This window comes from Bos taurus, chromosome X, assembly GCF_002263795.3.
Source record: "Bos taurus isolate L1 Dominette 01449 registration number 42190680 breed Hereford chromosome X, ARS-UCD2.0, whole genome shotgun sequence".
Lineage (NCBI taxonomy): Eukaryota > Metazoa > Chordata > Mammalia > Artiodactyla > Bovidae > Bos > Bos taurus.
In genome coordinates this window covers 33,345,173-33,365,076 of record NC_037357.1, presented here as the reverse complement: position 1 = coordinate 33,365,076, position 19,904 = coordinate 33,345,173, and the positions used below count along the sequence as shown (strand labels likewise).

Here is a 19,904-nt window from a genome sequence, read left to right as displayed (position 1 = left end):
TAAGTATTACAGATGGAATGTTTGTTTCTCCCCCTACCTCCACCATTTATATGTTGAAGCCCTAACCATCAAACTGGTATTGAGGTATTTGGAGATGAGGCCTTTGGGAGGTGATTAGGTCATAAGGCTGGGGCCCTGAAATGTTTGGATTGTGCCTTTCTAAGGAAAGATGCCAGAGAGCTTGGACTCTCCTGCACGGAGGCACTGAGGAAAGGCCATTTGAGAACATAGTGTGAAGGCAGCTCTCTGCAAGCCAGGAAAAAGGCTCTCCCAATTATCTCAACCTTGCCAGAATCTTGATCTTGGGACTTTCCAGACTCCAGAACTGTAAGAAAATAAATGCTCATTGTTTAAGGCACCCAGTCTCTGGTATTTTGTTATGCCAGCCTGAGCTAAGACACCCACTTTCAGTCCAGTACTTTGTTAAAAGGAAGTATGGGCATCCTATCTGCTCTGAGCATTGTCAGGAAGAAAATGGTGACATTTTAAACATATCCTAAGTCTCATACTCTTCAAGGAGAATAGGCCAAAGAGGAATCCATTCAGCACACCACTGCTTGTACCTCACGACCTGAGCAATCTGTAGCCTGACAGGTCTTCTCCTGCTGTCTGTTGTTTCTGTTGGTTCCCACTGAGGGCTTTCTATCTTTGCTTTTTTTAACTGTGTGTTCATTTTATTTTTAAAGTTATTTGTGAGAGTTCCTAAAGAAGCCTAGGACAAAAGTGTGTTACTAGATATTAATATTTACCAGATAATGCCAATCATCTTCAACGCAGTCTATGAGAGTTCCTATTGGCCCACCTGGTCAATGCTTGGGATTGCCAGACTTTTCAAAGGTTTGCCAACACATGGGTGTGGGGTGGTATCACTGTGGTTCAAATGTACATTTCCCTGATGAGATATGACCAAGCTCCTACTTAACTAAGAAGACTCAGTTCTTAACTGCATTCCCAAGAAATTCCTCCTTGACCCCCTATCTTGGCCCCAAACCCCACCCCCACCATCTGCCTCTATTGAAGCAGGTTGCACCCTGCATGGGAATTACCAGTTAACTGGACTGTCTTCCCACTAGGCCAGACATTCCTGGAAGGAAGCCACTGTTTTATTCATTTTTGTTTCCCAACAAAGGTCAGCTGACAGAGGTCTGGGTCATAGGAAACAGTATTTGTTAATAAATACTATCTAAAATATGGTCTTGGACTTTCCTGATGGTCTGATGGCTAAGACTCCACACTTCCACTGCAAGGGCCATGGGTTTAATCCCTGGTTGGGGAACTAAGATCCTGCATGCTGTGTGGTGCAGCCAAAAAAATAAAATAGTCTTAAAAAAAAAACCACACACACACTTCTGGTTCTTTGTCGCATCTCTAAAATGATTTTTTAAAAAACCCTTAAAAAGCAACCCTATCAATTTTATGTTGTGGGGAGGCTAGATAGTACCGAGTTTGGCACATATGTCCCTGATACTTAGCTCTCTTTCTCCCATTCAGGGGCCAAGGGAGTTGGAGAGATGCAAGGATAGAAATAGGGAATAAAGTCAGAGGCAACTCAAAGTCTAAATTTTGCCTGCAATGTAACTAAATGAATTGAGCTACTCATTTACCCAACTGTGAATCACTATGGAGCTAGTAACAGGAGAGTGTGTCTGACCTCTCAAGGCTTGCAGACCCACCTGCCACCTGCCACCAGGGACTGGGCTGTGTAGCAGCATCACAGCTTCCTAATACCTAGAACCTTGTCCATGTTACCTTACGTAGCAAGGGGGCATGAAGATTGCTGACTCTCTGACTCTGAGGTGGGGAAAGCAGCCTAGGTCATCCAGAGGGGCCTAATAAAACCACCGGGGTCCTTTACATGTCAACAAGTGAGGCAGAAGAGTCAGAGTTGAGAGATTTGAAGGCACTGGGCATTAGTCACCGGAGGAAGGTGGCCACTAGAGGCTGGAAGAGGCAAGACAAGGACTCTCCCCTAGAGCGGCCAGAGGAAAGCAGCCCTGCTGACACCTTGACTTTAGGCCAGAGAGGCTAACTTCAGCCCTCTGACTTCCAGAACTGTGAGAGAAGAAATGTGTGTGGAAGATAATAAATCACCACTAAGTTTGTGGTGATTTCTCACAGTGGAAACAGGAAACTAATACATGGGGCCAATGCCCTCCTGTGCCATAAATATAGTATGTGCTAGGTGATAAAAGTGTGTTTCTTAAAAGGGCTATGTGCCTTATAAGGAATCTTCTAGCATGAGCACTCCCTACCCTCACTGAGCAGATGGACGCTAAGGCCTCCTCGCAGGCCTCTGGATCCATGGCATCTGGGGGCTGGTAGGACCTCACATCTTCTATCCAAGAAGCAGGTCCACAGCCCAGACGGAAACCCAGGTCCCTACACGGCCCGACCTGTGTTCTTTCTAATACATGTTTGTGACATAAAGCACCCGAAATGAGATGAACAACCTTCTTTTGTAATTTATGTGGGCTGCACTGTGGAACAGTCCATTTCGAAAGCACATACATAATAACCATTGTAAAGGAATAAGCCATGTTGTCTGCAGCTACTAGGAAAACAAACTGCTATGTCTTAATGGTCATGTCTAAACATTTTGGCTACCCTACATAATTTAAATACTAAACATTTTAGCTACCCTATGTGGTTTAAAACATTATCACCTTTGCTTTTAAAGGACAAATTATTGCAAATAAGGAGTAATCCATATCTGAATCTAAGCCTCATAAGAAAATGAAAATACTTTGTTTTGCTGATCTTTCATCTTCCAGATTCATTGAATACAAAAGACTTTATTAATAATTCTTTAACTAAGTTATAAATCTACCAATAAGTGTCAGAGTATCAGACTCTTATTTCAAAAATTGGTATTCTGTCCAGCAGTATGCTTTAGAGATTCTGTGAACCTAAAAGAATTCAACTGCAGTCTATTTCAACCATTAGGTTTTCCCTTGAATGTACTAATCCTCATGTTCTTATTTGCTGCATACATTTCTTTCCTTTGAGTGTCCCCAGAATTTACTTTAATAGCCATCAGTAACTATATCCTCTAGTCCTAGGTGTATATACTCTGTAATAAATCCCTGTATTTTAAGAACATTCCCTTTATAGTAGTCCTGCCAGGTGGCCCTAATGGTAAAGAACCCACCTGCCAACGCAGGAGATGTAAGAGACATGGGTTTGATCCCTGGGTCAGGAAGATTCCCCTGGAGAAGGAAATGGCTACCCACTTCAGTATTCTTGCCTGGAGAATTCCATGGACAGAGGAACCTGGTGAGCTACAGTCCATGGGATCACACAGAATCAGACACAACTGAAATGATTTAGCACACACACACACACCTTTGCCTAAAGCTCCCAAAAGCCACATGAGCTGTGCACATGACTGACAGCTGCATTCTGTAGATAGGACTGCAAGTAAGGAGATATTGGTCAATGGATTTTCCAACTTTTGAGTATCATTCTATCCCAAAAGCATAAGGAGGAGCTGTCTTATCACAAATAAATCAGAAATACCATGACTATAGTTAGAGAAAACCTGTTATATTATCAAAAATATGTATGATTCCAATTACTTGAAGGGCTGCCCCAGGAAGAGTTTATTCTATTTCATTCCAGAAGGCAGAGCTAAAGCTATTCAGTGGGAATCCAAGAGGTAGCATTCAGTTTGGTGCCTGCATACATCTGTTTCAATGCTCTGGAACTTTGGGCACGTGGGTGAAGCCCTGCATCCACGGTGCTCTCCTCAGTTGAACAACAGGGACAAGAGAACACTGATGGCCATGAGGGCGCAGTGAGGGTGAAACACAGCTGTGCCTGAAGAAGAACCTGCAGAGTTCTATGAGTAAACCTACTCATAGTTTAAATGAGATACTTACTCTTTTAAGAGTCCTATTCAGATTTTTTAAATGGTAAGTGAACTATTATAACTATTTAGTATTCTTAGCACATGCATACATAAACAATTTCCAGTTGGCAGCATCTGAAGAATTTTCATATTTCTTACCTAAAGAGACTTTGAGTATGACTTATTTCAGTCTCTCAATCTCCCTTAATATTTTCCATCCAGAGTCTACAGTCTCACATCTCTGCAACCCAGCACTTTTGTGAAAGCTATCTTTATGTTAATAAAGACAGCTGTGGTTTGACACAGAGAACAGACTTGTGGTGGCCAAGGGGCAGGGGAGTGGGGGAGAGATGGGATTGGGAGTTTGGGATTTGCAGATGCAAACTGCTATATATAGAAGGGATAAACAACAAGGTCCTATTGTATAGCACAGGAAACTATATTCAATATCCATGATACACCATAATGCAAAAGAATAGGAAAAATATATATGTATAACCGTATCACTTTGCCATACAGCATAAATTAATACAACATTGTAAATCAAGTATACTTAACAAAATAAATTTTAAAAAACACAGGTCATTGTGTTGTGCTGTGCTGTGCTTAGTTGCTCGATTGTGTCCAACTCTTTGCGACCCCGTGGACTATAGCCTGTCAGGCTCCTCTGTCCATGGGGATTCTCCAGGCAAGAATATTGGAGTGGGTTGCCATGCCCTCCTCCAGGGGATCTTCCCAACCCAGGGATCGAACCCAGGTCTCCTGCATTGCAGGCAGATTCTTTACTGTCTGAGCCACCAGGGAAGCCCAAAATAAAGGCACTTGTGGCTTAAAATCTGCATTGTTAATGTACTTAAATTTCCAATATTGTTGGGATATGGGGAGAGCCCTATACAAGGTTGCTAGTAAGATAAAGAGCATGTGAAGTAGATCTAGGAAAAGCAAATAAGATGGGCAACATGCACATTTAAGACACATACACTGCAAAGTTACAGCCCTGGGAATAAAGTGCAATGTTTAGTTAATGTATTTATTACAGCAGGTCTTTAGTCATTATTGCCATGAAACAGTTGTCATGAAATTTCACAAAATTCTTTCAGCTATTAGTATTAGCTTTTTTTTCTTTTTATGGAGTGACACTTTGTTAATTTATGAAATATTTACAGCGTTTACAAAAAGCAAGAGACTAATAAAATTTCTTATACATACAAAATTTATACATTTATACTACTGCATTTGAGATGTCTTATTTGGTAAACCATTAAGCTATGACATAAAATAATTTACAAAGATATATTTAATCTCTCTTAATTCATTGAAAACAAAACCATATTAGCTATAAATAGACCTTTACAAATCATTGTAAAACACATTAATTGCTTTTTAACTCTAGCCTTAACTTTTACAAATATACTGACTAAATGAATTAGTTCAGATATCAAATAGAACTGTATTTGAAATTGCATTTAATACTACAAAAAAAGAAAAAAACCTGAAAAAGCAAACCGCTGGGTACTTCAAGTAAAAATCTGTAGAACCAGTTTTTATGCACTCCTGGGTGGAAAAGGGTGTCAAACACCATTGAAATTCATAAACACCATACTTTCAAGAATACGCTCAACAAATGTACATCTGCGGCTTTTATTTCAGAGCCTGCTGCTCTAGGGACAGCTCACACATCCAAGATGGTCAACCCGACACTTTGGCAGATAAGCTAGTTTGACTAGAGCAACATTTGCAAAAACATTCACGTAAGCAGCATAATGCATCCAACATCTTCAAACAGTGCTAGAGAAGGGCTTTCCACCACCTGAAAACAGGTCAGAATTCTAGGCAAGCTCATGAAAGAACTTAGGAAACAGAAGTGGAAATGTTAAAAATAATCAAATCATATTTAACTGGGCCCTATCTTTTTTTTTTTAATATAAAAATATGCTTCTCTTGGAAATTAGGGGAAAATACTTCATATTCCAAAATTTCAAAATAATGGAAAACTCATCTACACAGCTATTTCTCAAGTCATCACACATATGATGGTGTGAAATTTGGCAATTATTTAAACACCTTGTTTTTGGATCATGCCTCGGAAGCTGAGCTCAATTTGGTTTTGGCAGGAACACACATCTTTCACATTTAGGTTCACTTTAGATCACCCAAAGCAACTATTATAAGCAGTCTGAGGAAAATCCATCTCATAAACATACATTTTCCCCCTTTAGTTAAAAATGTCATTGTTCCAATGAGGCCCACAAAGTACATATTGTACACATAATATTTCTGAAGAGGTTGAAGAGGTAAATATGATTTAAATATTATCTTTCAAAAACCACTTTTGGAAGGTATCAGGATTTTCCAAAACCCCATCTGGGCTCCTTTCTTCCGATTGCCGTGTAGACACTGTAGTTTTCTTGCAATATGTATTCTAGAAGGCACATATTCAAGAGTTTAAGATTATGTTAGTTCAAGTTCTAAATGGAGGCAAATAGTTTAACCTACTTTGTACAGAGGCCCCGAATGAAAAGTCTGCTTTTTTCTTTATTAGAAGTGAGTCTGCACGTGGGGCATCATTTGTGAAGGGCTAGAAGGTGAGGCCGAGGGATCGGAAAGCTTGGCAGAGTTGGCAAGCTGCAATTCATCAAGGCGCTTGATGTACTCATCACGTAGGGCCAAGAGTTCCATGTAACGCTGCTCCACTGGGTTTGGCTGCTGGACAGAAGGAAAGATGTGAGTGCTTTCTGCCACCAAGACACACCTGTGCCCCCATCTTCTGCAGCTGCTGCTTTCTGAACAAACCCTGTCATTGGGGGGTTAATAGACATCATTTCCTTCACTACTGCACAATTTGCAAATACAGAAAAGCACAAAGATTCATGATAATAAAAAGATAGCCAGCTATCTGCCACCAAGAAATAACTCACACACACAGTTCCACACACATGTGTCGCCATCTTTTTAAAATGCATCTATCCAGGCATAGGTCCGGGCTGCTGTGTCACCTGTCCCCGCTGTGCTCTGAGAGGCAACAACCCTTCTCAGGCTGGGGTGCAGTCTTCCTTCCTGTGCAGACTTGCAACCCTTTTTCTCTGAGTATCCAGTAACAAAATATACCATTCTTCTCTACTTGGTAAAACTGGACCTCAGCGGTTTTCTCTAGTTCTCAATCCACATTTTGATCTGCCACTATGTTTCTGAACTGGATCTCAGTTGAGTTCCATGGAATACATAAACCATGGCTGCTCTATCCATCCCCCACAGGGGGATAGCATCACCACTATTACAGGTGATGCTGGGCCATCTTTGGACGCGTCTCCTCAGGCAAGTATATGAATGTTACCTGAATGAATTGTTCTGGTGGGTGGGGAAGGAACTGCTGAAGAGGACAGTATGATTGGTTCCACTTGACCACATGCAGTCCGACTGTTCTCTGAGGTGGGGAGATGTTCTTACCGTCTCACTAGTGGTGCCTGGCAGTTCCCGGTCACCAGTGCTTGGCAATGTAAGAGAAATAGTTTTTGCCAATTTGATGAGTATAACTTGGTATCTCATGGTAGGTTTAGTTTGTATTGCTGTGCCCTAACACAACTTTTAACATTCTACTGTCCATATTAATGTATAGCAGAGAACACTGGCCCCAACAGGCAGCCTAGTGTGAATCTCCAGTCTACTGAAGTGCCTTTCTTTATGGCTAGTGGCTTCTAGAACTTCCACTGCATTATAGCTCAGTTGGTAAAGAATCCACCACAATATAGGAGACCCCAGTTTGATTCCTGGGTCGGGAAGATCCCCTGGAGAAGGGATAGGCTACCCACTCCAGTATTCTTGGGCTTCCCTGGTGGCTCAGCTGGTAAAGAATCCGCCTGCAACGTGGGAGGCCTGGGTTCAATCCCTGGGTTGAAAAGAGACCCTGGAGAAGGGAAAGGCTACCCACTCCAGTATTCTGGCCTGGAGAATTCCGTGGACTGTATAGTCTGTGGGATTGCAAAGAGTTGGACACGACTGAGTGACTTTCACTTTCAGTTCAAGCTGCGTGCTGAAGCTGCAAGTACCAATGAGGAAGCCATGAAGACACTATGCTGATGAAGAAGGCTACACCCTAGATCTGACTTGTAATGCTCTTTGGGACTTGCATCAGAGAAGATGGCAGGAGCTAGGACTGTATTCATTTCCTGTGGCTGCCAGACTCTAGGGGAGGAGACTTCATTGCCTCTACCAGCTTCTGGCGACTCCAGGCTTCCTTGGCTTGTGGCCACAGCACTGCAATCATTCTGTTTTTACACAGCCTCATCTCGTGTATATGTCTGGCTTTCAAATCTTCTTCTCTTTTCTCTTATGAGGACACTTATCCTCGGATTTAGGGCCTGACTAAATATAGGAGGATCTCATCTTGATATTCTGAACTCAAGCACATCTGTAAAGACCCTTTTTCCAAGTAAGGTCACATTCACAGGTCCCAAGTGGATGTGTGTTTTGGGGGCCCCCATTCAACCCACTACAACCTGCCAAGGCCTGACTGGTGCTCTCCTCAGCGCTCTGCTTACAAAGGGGCAGGGTTTGTAGAAGTCTCCTTCCTCCTAGCCCCATCCTTCCTGTGAGCCCCTGTTCTTTTTACTGTATGGCTCTGTTCGAACAGGAATGTGTGTAGAGTGACTGATGCCCAGTAAGTGCTGTGCACTGCCCCTTAATACCCTTTGCCTGTTTTTCTCTGTATATGCTCCACTGAGAGCTGGACACTGCTCCAGGGGCTCAGGATTCAGCAGTAAATGTGCGTGCTCAGTCATGTCTGACTCTTTGTGACCCCAGGGACTGTATAGCCCACCAGGCTCCTCTCTCCATGGGATTCTCCAGGCAAGAATACTGGAGTGGGTTGCCATGCCCTCCTCCAGGGGATCTTCCTGACCCAGGGATCAAACTCAGGTCTCTTATGTCTCCTGCATTCCCAGGTGGGTTCTTTACCACTAGCGCCACCTAAAAGAGGCCCCAGTGTCCACTTCTGTGGTGTTTCTCTTCCAGCAGGGGGAGACAGACAAACAGCAAAGACAATGATGACCCTGGGAAGCCCATAGGACGTGGTCCATAGGACATGGACGTAGAGGTCCGTGGCGGGAGGGACAGGGAGACACCAGGGGTGGGTGACACTCTCAACAGGGTGGTGGGAGTGAGTCACCTTGACAAGGTGACTCTTGGGGGAGGGCTGCAGGGAGGGGAGGGAGGTGGCCAGGCAGATGGCTGAGGGTCTCGAGGCCGAGCAAGGAGCCCAGTGTGGCCAAAGCAGGGTGTGTGAGAAAGAGGCATCAGTGAGGAGGCTGGAAGCCCTGCAAGCTTTCCTGACAGCCTGGGACAAGTGGCGAGAGAGCAGGGAAGGCGAGGATGACTGTGTGGTAAATGGAAGCTCACCTACAGGGACAGGAGTGTTTGCTGGGGATGGGTGTGTGCACGACCTCTAATGTGGTCAGAGTCTCACGTGTACAGACACATATGAACACCTACCACACTGCACACTTTGAACATGTGCAGATTATTATGTATCAATTATACCTCAATAAGGCTGGTTTTTAAAGTGGGGGAAAAGGATGACATTCAGGTTTCTGGCCAGGGCATGTAGGATGGAGCTGCCAAGCACTGAGATGCGGAAGCCGGTGGGAGCAGCAGGTTTGGGGAAGAGGACTCCATGTGCACTGGCTCCGTTTGCTGTGCCAGGACCATGGACCACTAAACATTTACCATCGATGCTCCATTCTTCCCCCTCCCCAGCCTCCACATCTCTGGTCTCTGTTTCTAGGTTCTGTTCTGCTTCAGATAAGTCTTAACATGTGGCAGGGCAAGGGTTTCCTCAACACTCTCCTCCAAAATGCTCTTGGTTATTTTTAAAACTTCTCTTTTCCACATGACTACTAGAATCTATTTGTTATTGTACCAGCAAGACAAGAAAAAGAAATGAGAGATAAAACAATCATTTTTGCCAATGATAGACAAGGCTATAGAGTTAGAAAACTATTAGAAATAAAAAGATCATTTGGTCTGGTAGTGGGTACAAAAGATGTCTAGCGGTCATTAGCCTAGAGACAAAGAGAACCAATTTAGGGATATAATAGAAGGAAAGAGTCCATTTGTGACAGCATATCACAGGACAGAACAGCAAGAAATGAAATTCATAGTGAAGTGACTGTAAATCCCATACCTCGACGTGTCCCTCAGGGAATGATATATGAAGTAAGGAGCATGCCAGGCACAGGCAGTCAGTGGCTACACAGGTATTTTAGGCTTCTAATGATTTTCATATTCATATTCCTTTCTAACTTTTCTATGAGAAATGACTTAAACCCCACCCAGGTAAGCCTGTGAAGATCTGTCCTTGTTGTCATCCTAAGTAAAACAGGATCTGCCTGGGGCAACCCTGGTTCAGAGCCACATGGAGTGCAGACGTCCCCAAAGGACAATATGCAACACACCAGCAGCTGAAGGTCTCACTAAGGGTTTACGGGACTAAATTCTCCATTGGCTTTTGACCTGAGAAACTTCCTCATATTAAATAAAAGTACCAAATTTGCTTCTTCACAGTTTGTCAAATATAAGAATTGGTCTTGCCATCAACTCTCAGTTTTGAGGTTGTAGCAAAGGCCAGTGGATTCTGCTTTTAAAAAAAGCACATTAGCCCTGCCTTCTTCTTGGGGAATAGCTCACTGTGGGGACAGGCTGGATATGTTTCTACATCTTTCAACACCGATAGTTTACCATAGTGCTGTGAATGTCCCTGGCATTCAGCAACTGCCTGTATACCAACTGGGCCACACAACTGAAGAACAATTTCAGTAGTTAAGTATATTCTTTTAGGTTTACATTACAGAATTTGAAAAGTCCTGTGTGATTGGATTGTAATCTATTTCTGTATGAAATAATGTTCTGCATAAGATCTTTTGGGAAATTTGATGCACTTAGTTCACATTTCTCCTCGAGCTTGATCATCAACGTCTGTTCCTGGGCACCCCTGCAGTCTGGGAGCTCCTTGTGGACAGAGACCAGCTCTTCTTAATCTCTGGGTCCCCCCAGTGCCTGATGCATGGTATTTGGCAGATGAAAATGCAAGATGCCGAACAAAATAAAGATGTGTATAGGACCCTTGACATTCAGAAAATCTATATAGGAAGGGTGAGTTATTTTCTTGGAGTAAATCTCACAGATCATAATACAGACCAATCGCTGTCTCAAAATAAAAACCTCAATCAAAGAAATGTTCACTCCTACCTGGCTCAATTCCATTTGGCTCAGTTCTGGGAGAGTAAGGGGGAGAGACACGTCACAGTAAATTCTTCCAGTGATGTTGCTAAAAATCTGACTTGTCACACAATTGTCATTACCTTTGTATGTCATAAGTGAATTGCTCTAAATGCATGGAATTTCAAGAGCTTCTCCAAGTACAGATGGATGAGAAGAAGAGACTACAGAAACTGTACAGAAACTATCAACATTTTCTAATCACCAACAGTTATTTTTTTTTAAGCCATGATAAATACAGAAGAGGTAAAATTTATAGGACAAACAAGGCTCATCTATATAGTATTTTTTAACCAGCAAAGAAACATGTCCCGTGTAACAGTGCTTAGAATCTTGGGAAAATTCCTATTTCTTCTTTATTTGATGTTCCAAATGCTCGAACTACAGCTAAATACACTCCCTCTGTGTACTTCTCAAATCCTAAACTAAACAAGTGAATGTTCTCAAGCCCTGGAATCTGTCACTTTCCAAAAGATCATACATTTCAACCATCATGAAACTGCAAAAGGCTTTCAGGCAAGCAAGCAGAGACCTTGAAACAAGAGGGCCAGATTAAACGTGCATCTCCCTGGTGGGAAGAGGGTACACACTGGCGTGTAGCCAGCTGCCTGAGTGGAATAAACAATCCAGAGTCAGACTGAGCACCAGGCCCTTCTATTGCCTGACTATGTGTAGTGGAATTAAAGCTGACACTTACGTAAGACTGGCCTGGGAGAACAGGTATTCAACCATCCTAACCACAGGAAAGTGTGCAAACCTTTAGAAAGAGTGATCGCAAATACTTAATATTTACAATGCTTAGAACAAATCGCTCAATGGATGTACTGCTGAGCCCTCACAAATAGGCTGGATTTTCCTTCTGATCTTGGATGCAGTAGTGGGAGAAAGCCTGACTGTGCCTTTAATAAAATGTGGAGTCTTTTGCTTCAAAAATCACCGTTTCCATGTTTGACTGATAAATGGCCAATTGACTGTACTATCCTTTGACAGATCGATTATCTTTATTTTAGAAGTAAAGACTTTCGGTAAAAAGCACTCTGATATTAGTTGACAAGTAACATACATGTGAATAGATAACAGAAAATGTTTCTTTTCCTTGAAGGATCATCTCAGTCTAGTTTCTGGAAAGAACCTTCTTATGACGTGTAACAACTTTTAGTCATTAAAGGAAATACTTGACTATGAAAACTCAGAAATTTTCCAGAGATTTAAATTAGTTTACATCTTATGGCACAGATGAACTTATATGCAAAGCAGAAATAGAGACACAGACGTAGAGAACAAACTTACGGATACCAAGGTGGGGGACAGGGGTGGAATGGATTGTGAGATTGGGACCGACACATATATACTACTACGTACAAAATAGATAACTAATGAGAACTGACTGTATAGCACAGGGAACTCTACTCAATGCTCTGTGGTGACCTGAATGGGAAGGAAATTCAAAAAATAGGGGATATATGTATACATACGGGCTTCCTGGTAGCTCAGGTGGTAAAGAATCCGCCTGCAATGCAGGAGACCCCAGTTTGATTCCTGAGTCAGGAAGATCCCCTGGAGAAGGGACAGGCTACCCACTCCGGTATTCTTGGTCTTCCCTGGTGGCTCAGACAGTAAAGAAGCTGACTGCAATGTGGGAGACCTGGGTTTGATCCCTGGGTCGGGAAGATCCCCTGGAGGAGGGCATGGCAACCCACTCTAGTATTCTTGCCTAGAGAATCCCCATGGACAGAGGAGCCTGGTGGACTGCAGTCCATGGGGTTGCAAAGAGTCACACATGACTGAGCTTCTAAGCACAGCACATGTATACACATAGCTGAATCACTTTGCTGTACAGAGAAACTAACACAACATTGTAAAGCAACTATACTCCAATAAAAAATTAGCTTAGATCTTAGTTTTAAAAAACTGCATTACTCATATTGGCAGGAAAATATTAGTTCAACAGCAATCAAAATAAATGGTTTAGGCATTAAAAACAGTTTTTAACTGAAGTTGGGATTAAAAGCAAGTGTCATTTTTTACTCTCTTTTTCCTTTCATAATATTTTTAAATAACTGCTACATAACATTATCAAAGTCCCAAGCTAGTACTCATTTGACATCACTATATTCACAATGCTACTTCACTTACTTGTTGCTTGATTCTGGGGTTCCATCTAATATAGTAATTCACCCAAAGTTCCAAGTGACGCATACTGGCAACTGGATATAACACTCGATTGATTTCCTTAGTGTAGAAGGGATTTTTGAATTTGTCTTTATTACTATTGATCAGTGACCATAAAGAAACGGTTCTTTCTGTAACTTTCTAGAGGAAAGAGAAAGTGGAAAGCCTAAGTAAAAACACACCCCAGTACACAAACCATTTTTCAGGCTGCGGTGATACAGCTGAGCGTCAATTTGAATCACACATGTACATTATCCCCATAATAGCTCAAAAAGCCTCCTGTGCCTGGAGTGCTGAGCACCACTTCCCGATATTTGCATACATAATGGCTTGAGAGCCTCTGTTTCTGCTGGAAGAGAGAGGGGCAGGATGCTGTAACATTAAATGCAATTCACTGACCTAAGAAAACTATTCCTGGCTGGGAAAACATTCACGAACAGATGGGCACCATGCTCTTTTGAATTCAGCAGCAAGGAAAAATTATCACAAGATCTCACTGACTTTTTCCATTTTTGTGTTTGTTCAAACTACAAAATCTTAACCTGGGTCTACTTGACAGTTTGCATCTAGATAGTTAGGTTAATGAAACACCCAGAGGTTTAATGCATCATACCAATATCCAGATATTTGAAACACCTAGATACCCAACTTCAGTGAAGCTTCATTTTTTCCGTCTGGTGCCCATCATTTCATACAGATGTTCATATCTTCACTGATTTTCAATTATAGGTTTTTTTTTTTTTTTTTACCAGTTCTGACCATAAATAGAGGAAAATCAAAACTTGGGAAATAAAAAGGCAAGTATTAAAATTATTGAAGGCAGAACTGGAAACTCTTTGTGGTGATGAGAGGTTCAAAAGGGAAGGGACATATATTCACCTATGGCTGATTCATGTTGATATTTGACAGAGAACAACAAAATTCTGTAAAGCAATTACCCTTCAATTTAAAAATATGTAATTTTTTTTAAAAATCAAGAAGAAAGGACCAATAAGATAAAAGTGGAAGCTGAAAAGAATAGCTTGAAATAAGTGACTGAAGAAATCCCTTGAACATACAGATTTTTTTAATGTGAATAGTAATAACAGCAGCATAATTTTGCCTTCTTGGGATCCACCTAAAACTTCTTTGGACCCTTTTGGATGCCACAATCTACACTGCTGCTGCTGCTGCTAAGTCGCTTCAGTCGTGTCCGACTCTGTGCGACCACATAGACAGCAGCCCACCAGGCTCCCCTGTCCCTGGGATTCTCCAGGCAAGAACACTGGAGTGGGTTGCCATTTCCTTCTCCAATGCATGAAAGTGAAAAGGGAAAGTGAAGTCACTCAGTCGAGTCCAACTCTTAGCAACCCCATGGACTGCAGCCTACCAGGCTCCTCCGTCCATGGGATTTTCCAGGCAAGAGTAAAGGAAGGAGTGGGGTGCCATTGCTTTCTCCACCACAATCTATACTGCCTTGTCTTTATTTGCATGCTTGTTTTTATTTTTATACGTGCACACAGTTGACTTAAAGTCAAACAGCTAAACAAGGTTTGTTATGGGAAAAGCAGTCTCTCACCTTTCTCCCCCAAACAACTGTGTTTGACTTTTTAAATGTATCTGGTTATTTGGTACTTACCTCCACCTCTTGGAGAAACACTATCCTCTTGCTATTTTTTGACTACACATTTATAGGCATTAACTCTTGACACTGTCACAGGGAGAATGGCTCCCACCCCACGCTGCTGTGCTCGCACCCTCTGCCCTGCCTGGGAATCCCCAATATATAGCGTAGCTTTGATGAGATCCATGTTTAGGGTTTAGATTGCTATGACTCAGCAAATGCTGAGGTCCTTCTTCTTGGGCTAGTCGCTTTCTCCAGAGATGATTCTTTCTGTTTTTTTTAAAAGTTCAGTGTAGTTCATATACCATAAAATTCATCATTTTAGTCTACAATGGTAGACTTTTAGTACTAAAATGCTTTTAGTACTTTCTCCATGGTGTGCAACCACCACCTCTGTCAAGTGCTAAGACATTTTCATCATCCCCAAAGGAAGGCCCATACACACTAAGAAGGAACTCCCCATGCTCCCCTCCCTCAGCCCCCTGTCAACCACTAGTCTGCTTTCTGTTTCTATGGACTTGATTTTCTAGACATTTCAGATAAATGTAATCATATTGTATGTGCCTTTTTATGTCTGACTCCTTTCAGTAAGCATATTTTCAAGGGTCATGCATTTGTGATGTGGGTGAGAACTCCATTCCTTCTGATGGCTGGATAATATTCCATTGAATGGAGAGACCACATTTAGTTTGTCTGTTCATCAGCTGACGGATGATGGGGTTGTTGAGGCCTTTTAGCTATTATGAGTAGGGCTGTCCTGCATTAAGTTTTTGCCTTACCCCTGTTTTCCTCCCTCTTGGGTACATACCCGGGAGTAGAAATGCTGGCTCCCATGATATTTTACACCCACACCAGCAACATCCAAGGGTTCCCTTCTCTCTCCTTCCCTGCCAACAGAGAAGGCTCCTACCTGAAAGATAAGGACCTGCTGCCAGGATGTAAGGAGTCAGCAGGGGACATGGGCGGAGGCCCTCACAGGCCAGCTGTTCCATTCACTCAATCCCTGATGACACTCAGGTCTCCAGCCTGGAGACCTACTCTCACTCTTTCTCGAGAAGAAACCTCTGTCCTCAAGTCTAGAGATGGGTGGGGGTGATCCAGGAAAGCTGCCTGCTTATTCTAAACACACCTTCAGGGTATCTTATCCCTCCCCCTTTGCCCCAGAAGCCCTGAGTCATCTGGGGTTCCTGCGATGCAAAGTGGACTGGTTCTTGCCTTCCCTACTGCTCGTATGAGATTCTCAAGTGAAGTTATTTTCCACTTATCTACTATCTTTCCAGCTTCCAAGTTTGTTGCTGTGTCTCCTTTCTTATTTCCCCCTGTTCTTATGAGTTAATGCCTTTTAAAAATTTTCCCTTACTGACATTTTTATGGTGTTTTGGGAGGGTGACCTTGCATGCCTTTAATAGCCATGCTTACTCCAATAGCCAAGATATGTAAGCAACCTAAGTGTCTATCAACAGGTGAATGGGCAAATAAGATGTGCCATGTATATACAATGGACTACTACTCAGACATAAAGAATGAAGTGCTGCCAATTGCAGCAACATGGCTGAACCTGGAGGGGATGATTATGTTTAGTGAAATAAGTCAGAGAAAGAGAAATACTGTATGTTTTCACTTATATGAAGAATCTATAATATAAGTAAAGAAATGTAGAACACAGAAACAGACTCACCAATGTAGAGAACATACTAGTGATTACTAGCAGGGAGAGGGAAGGTGGGAGGGGCAGTATAGGGGTGGGGGAGTAACAGGTACAAACTATTAGGTATAAACTAAATAAGCTACTAGGATATACAGCATTGGGAAATATAACCATTATTTCATAATAACTTTAATGTGCTGAAGCTGAAATACCAATACTTCAGCGACCTGATGCAAAGAACTGACTCATTTGAAAAGACCCTGATGCTCGGAAAGACTGAAGGCGGGAGGAGAAGGGGACAACTGAGAATGAGATGGTTGGATGGCATCACCAACTCAATGGACATGAGTTTGAGTAAGCTCTGGGAGTTGGTGATAGACAGGGAAGCCTGGCGTGCTGCAGTCCATGGGGTCTCAAAGAGTCAGATACGACTGAGTGACTGAACTGAACTGAACTTTAAATGGAGTATAATCTATAAAACTATTGAATTGCTGTGTTATATACTGAAACTTACATAGTATTGTAAATCATCTATACCCCAACAAAAAAAATCAATCTTACTCTCTGAGGGAAAAGTCAACGTCTTACCCACGAAGGCCACACCACAAACTCAATAACCTCTGGTTGAAGTGAAAACGCCCAAGTGTGGGGTACAAAATGAGACACTCTGCATTCACCACAAGCCAAGCTATCAAATTCTTCGTATTTCATGGCAGACTAGACATATTTTGGTGACCCTTTAACCAAAAAGATGAGCATTTTTCACTCACCTGTTTCTCGCGAGCAGATTCACAGTTGTATAAGAACGTACCAAAGCGGCAGCTATACAGATGATCCAAAATTGTTATCAAAAACCGTTCATTGAATTCGAAAGCTGTAGGGAACTAGACAGAAACAAATGGGTAAGGAACACATGAAAACCTGAGGCTTATCTCATAGAGCTCAGAAGAAGTGCATAATTGTTCCGGGGGGACAGCTGAGGCTGAGGTCTGCAGCGCCCTACGGCTCATCTGTTGGTGCTCTGCCCAGGGCTGGAGAGCATAAATGAGCATCAAGTAAAGGAATAAAGAGTCAAAAAGGGAAAACAAGCCCATTTTCTGGGGTTCTCCTGAGTGTACAGGATATTTGAGGTGATTTATTTACAGCAGTCTAAGGGAGCAGACATGCCCATACACAAACACCAGTGTAGGATAAATTGGAAATGATGACTGGTGGTGTCAATTGCACTGCTCTTCCATTAGCAGAGAGAGTATAGTTAAATATTAAATTTTAAAAGCTTTATTATGAAAAATTCCAGTCAATATAAATAGTAGTGAGGATTAAAAAGTGAACCCCATGTACCCATCACCTGGTGTCCAGAATTATTTGCACATGACCAAACTTGTTATATCTCTAACTCTACCCTGTGTTACTCTGACACAAATCCCAGATATTGTATCAAGATATTTAAAGATGAGGTGAAATGTATTTTCATCCAATATATCTCTTACCTGCTTTGACATCTGCCATACACAATCAATAAATTGGAGAAAAATAGGAGATCGGTCAGCGTCGGCGTGGTTTTTATCACCATGACCTATTCTCTGAAAGGAATTGATGATTTGTTTTAAAACTGAGAAAGGTATAACCCACAAAATGGGACAGTCACAACTCAGTAATCTGCCTTCCAAACACCAAGTTTCTCAGAGAGTGAATAGTATTTTTCCCCATGGCAATAAAGAAAATAATGTAAGGTTTCAAAACAATGGAAATTAAGCAGATAAACTTCTAAAAATATCAATGCAAATTGAGAAAGCATCATGATCCCATGTGAGCATTACAACTATTTTATCCAATCAGAATTTTGTGCAGCTGCAGGTAGACTGGAGCAGATCACCCTGCAAACTGTTACCAGTTGCTATGGGACCAATCTGAAAATTTCAAATCTTGAAACCATATCCAAAAGGGTGTGATTATTATAATTAAAAAATTCTTTTTAAAAAAGTTTTTTTCTCAAAAATAAGTCAAAAACTTGACCATTAACAATGATTCTTTCTACTTGACAATGCTGTTCACAGTACTTATGAAATTTAGATGCAGGCTACAAGGCTACACAGCAGTGTTTCTAAAATGGTTTATGGGTTTACTTCAGGAGAACCATCCGTGGAACTTGTTCAAAGTGCTTATTCAAAGGGTGTCTGGAAACCAGACCTGCAAACAGACATTTTAATAGGTTCTCTTGGTCTTCAAAATATCTATCAGAAAACAGCAAAAGCCTCAACAAAAAGTCTAGCATATCTACAAATATTTGGCTCTAGTAGTTATAATATTAGTTGAGAAAGGAGTATCTTCCCTCTTTTGTACAGTTTGAACTGAAACACTTTCCATATCACTTTCAAGTTAAACTGTAAATGGCACAGATGGATGAACATGTCTCCTGAAAAGACTGGCTAAACCCAAGGCGCCACACATTTTCAAACCCGCAGAGTGTTTTTTTGTAATACTACTCAGATTTTCTTTTTAAAAGGAAATCAGTGGTTTCACAAACTAGTTTTTTTTAATCCCAGGTGGTAATGACCAGATAATTTAAAAATTAGTTTTGTTTACTTACAGATGCGAATTTATGTCCAAAACTGATCCATTCTTTTTGGACCAATATTTCAAAGCCCTCGATGCTCCGGTAGAAGCTGTCCAACATGAGCATGGCCAGGGATGTCAGCTGGGCCGTCCTGTCCCAACCATCACTGCAGTGCACCACCACCGAGCTCTTCCCCGAAGAAACCCTGTCTGCGACCTGGATGGCTCCTGTCAAAACAAGCTGGCAAAGAAAAACATGCGAGTAAATGGCCAGCTGGAAGGGACTGCTTAAATTTGAACTTAAAGCCTTTAGTAAAAAGTCCTGCTTTAAAATACTCTTAACGTCTAGAACAGGAAATGTTCTGAAAATGGAAGGCCAGGAACTACAAGGTTTATTGCTTTTCCTCTGCAGAAACTGCTTTCAAAGACAAAGTGAAAGTGAAAAGTGTTAGTCACTCAGTCGTGTCCAACTCTTTGTGACCCCATGGCCTGTAGCCCGCCAGGCTGCTCTGTCCATGAATTCTCCAGGCAAGACTACTGGAATGGGTTGCCAGTCCCTTCTCCAGGGGATATTCCTGACCCTGGGATCGAACCCACGTCTCCCACACTACAGGCATATTCTTTACCACCAGGGAAACTGAGGTAAGTAGGTATTAAAAAACAAGACAAACAGACACAAAGCCAAACTACATGTCAAACCTTCTTTCACATATGTGATTATATGAGTTCACTAGGGCTATCATAATAGTGTCACACAGACTGGGGGCTTAAACGACAGAAATGTATCATCTCTTAGGTCTGGAGGC

The 19,904-nt window shown here is 42.0% G+C and overlaps 1 protein-coding gene across 5 annotated transcripts in view; it reads right to left on the bottom strand.

Moving 5' to 3' along the window:
* Window positions 1–4,851: 4,851 nt before the first annotated feature.
* MTM1 (myotubularin 1) overlaps window positions 4,852–19,904 on the bottom strand; it is a 96,741-nt gene continuing 81,688 nt past the window's right edge. For 2 of the 5 annotated variants that reach the window (XM_059883469.1, XM_024988096.2), the window contains 5 exons: window positions 19,133–19,339; window positions 18,033–18,125; window positions 17,313–17,426; window positions 13,256–13,432; window positions 4,852–6,553 (listed from right to left, as the gene is read on the bottom strand). In XM_059883469.1, coding sequence (XP_059739452.1) covers window positions 6,386–6,553; window positions 13,256–13,432; window positions 17,313–17,426; window positions 18,033–18,125; window positions 19,133–19,339 — 759 coding nt within the window. In that variant the 3' untranslated portion in view covers window positions 4,852–6,385. The remainder of the gene's footprint in view (window positions 6,554–13,255; window positions 13,433–17,312; window positions 17,427–18,032; window positions 18,126–19,132; window positions 19,340–19,904) is intronic. The other 3 variants (XM_059883470.1, XM_024988098.2, NM_001206425.2) reach the window with 2 other exon arrangements.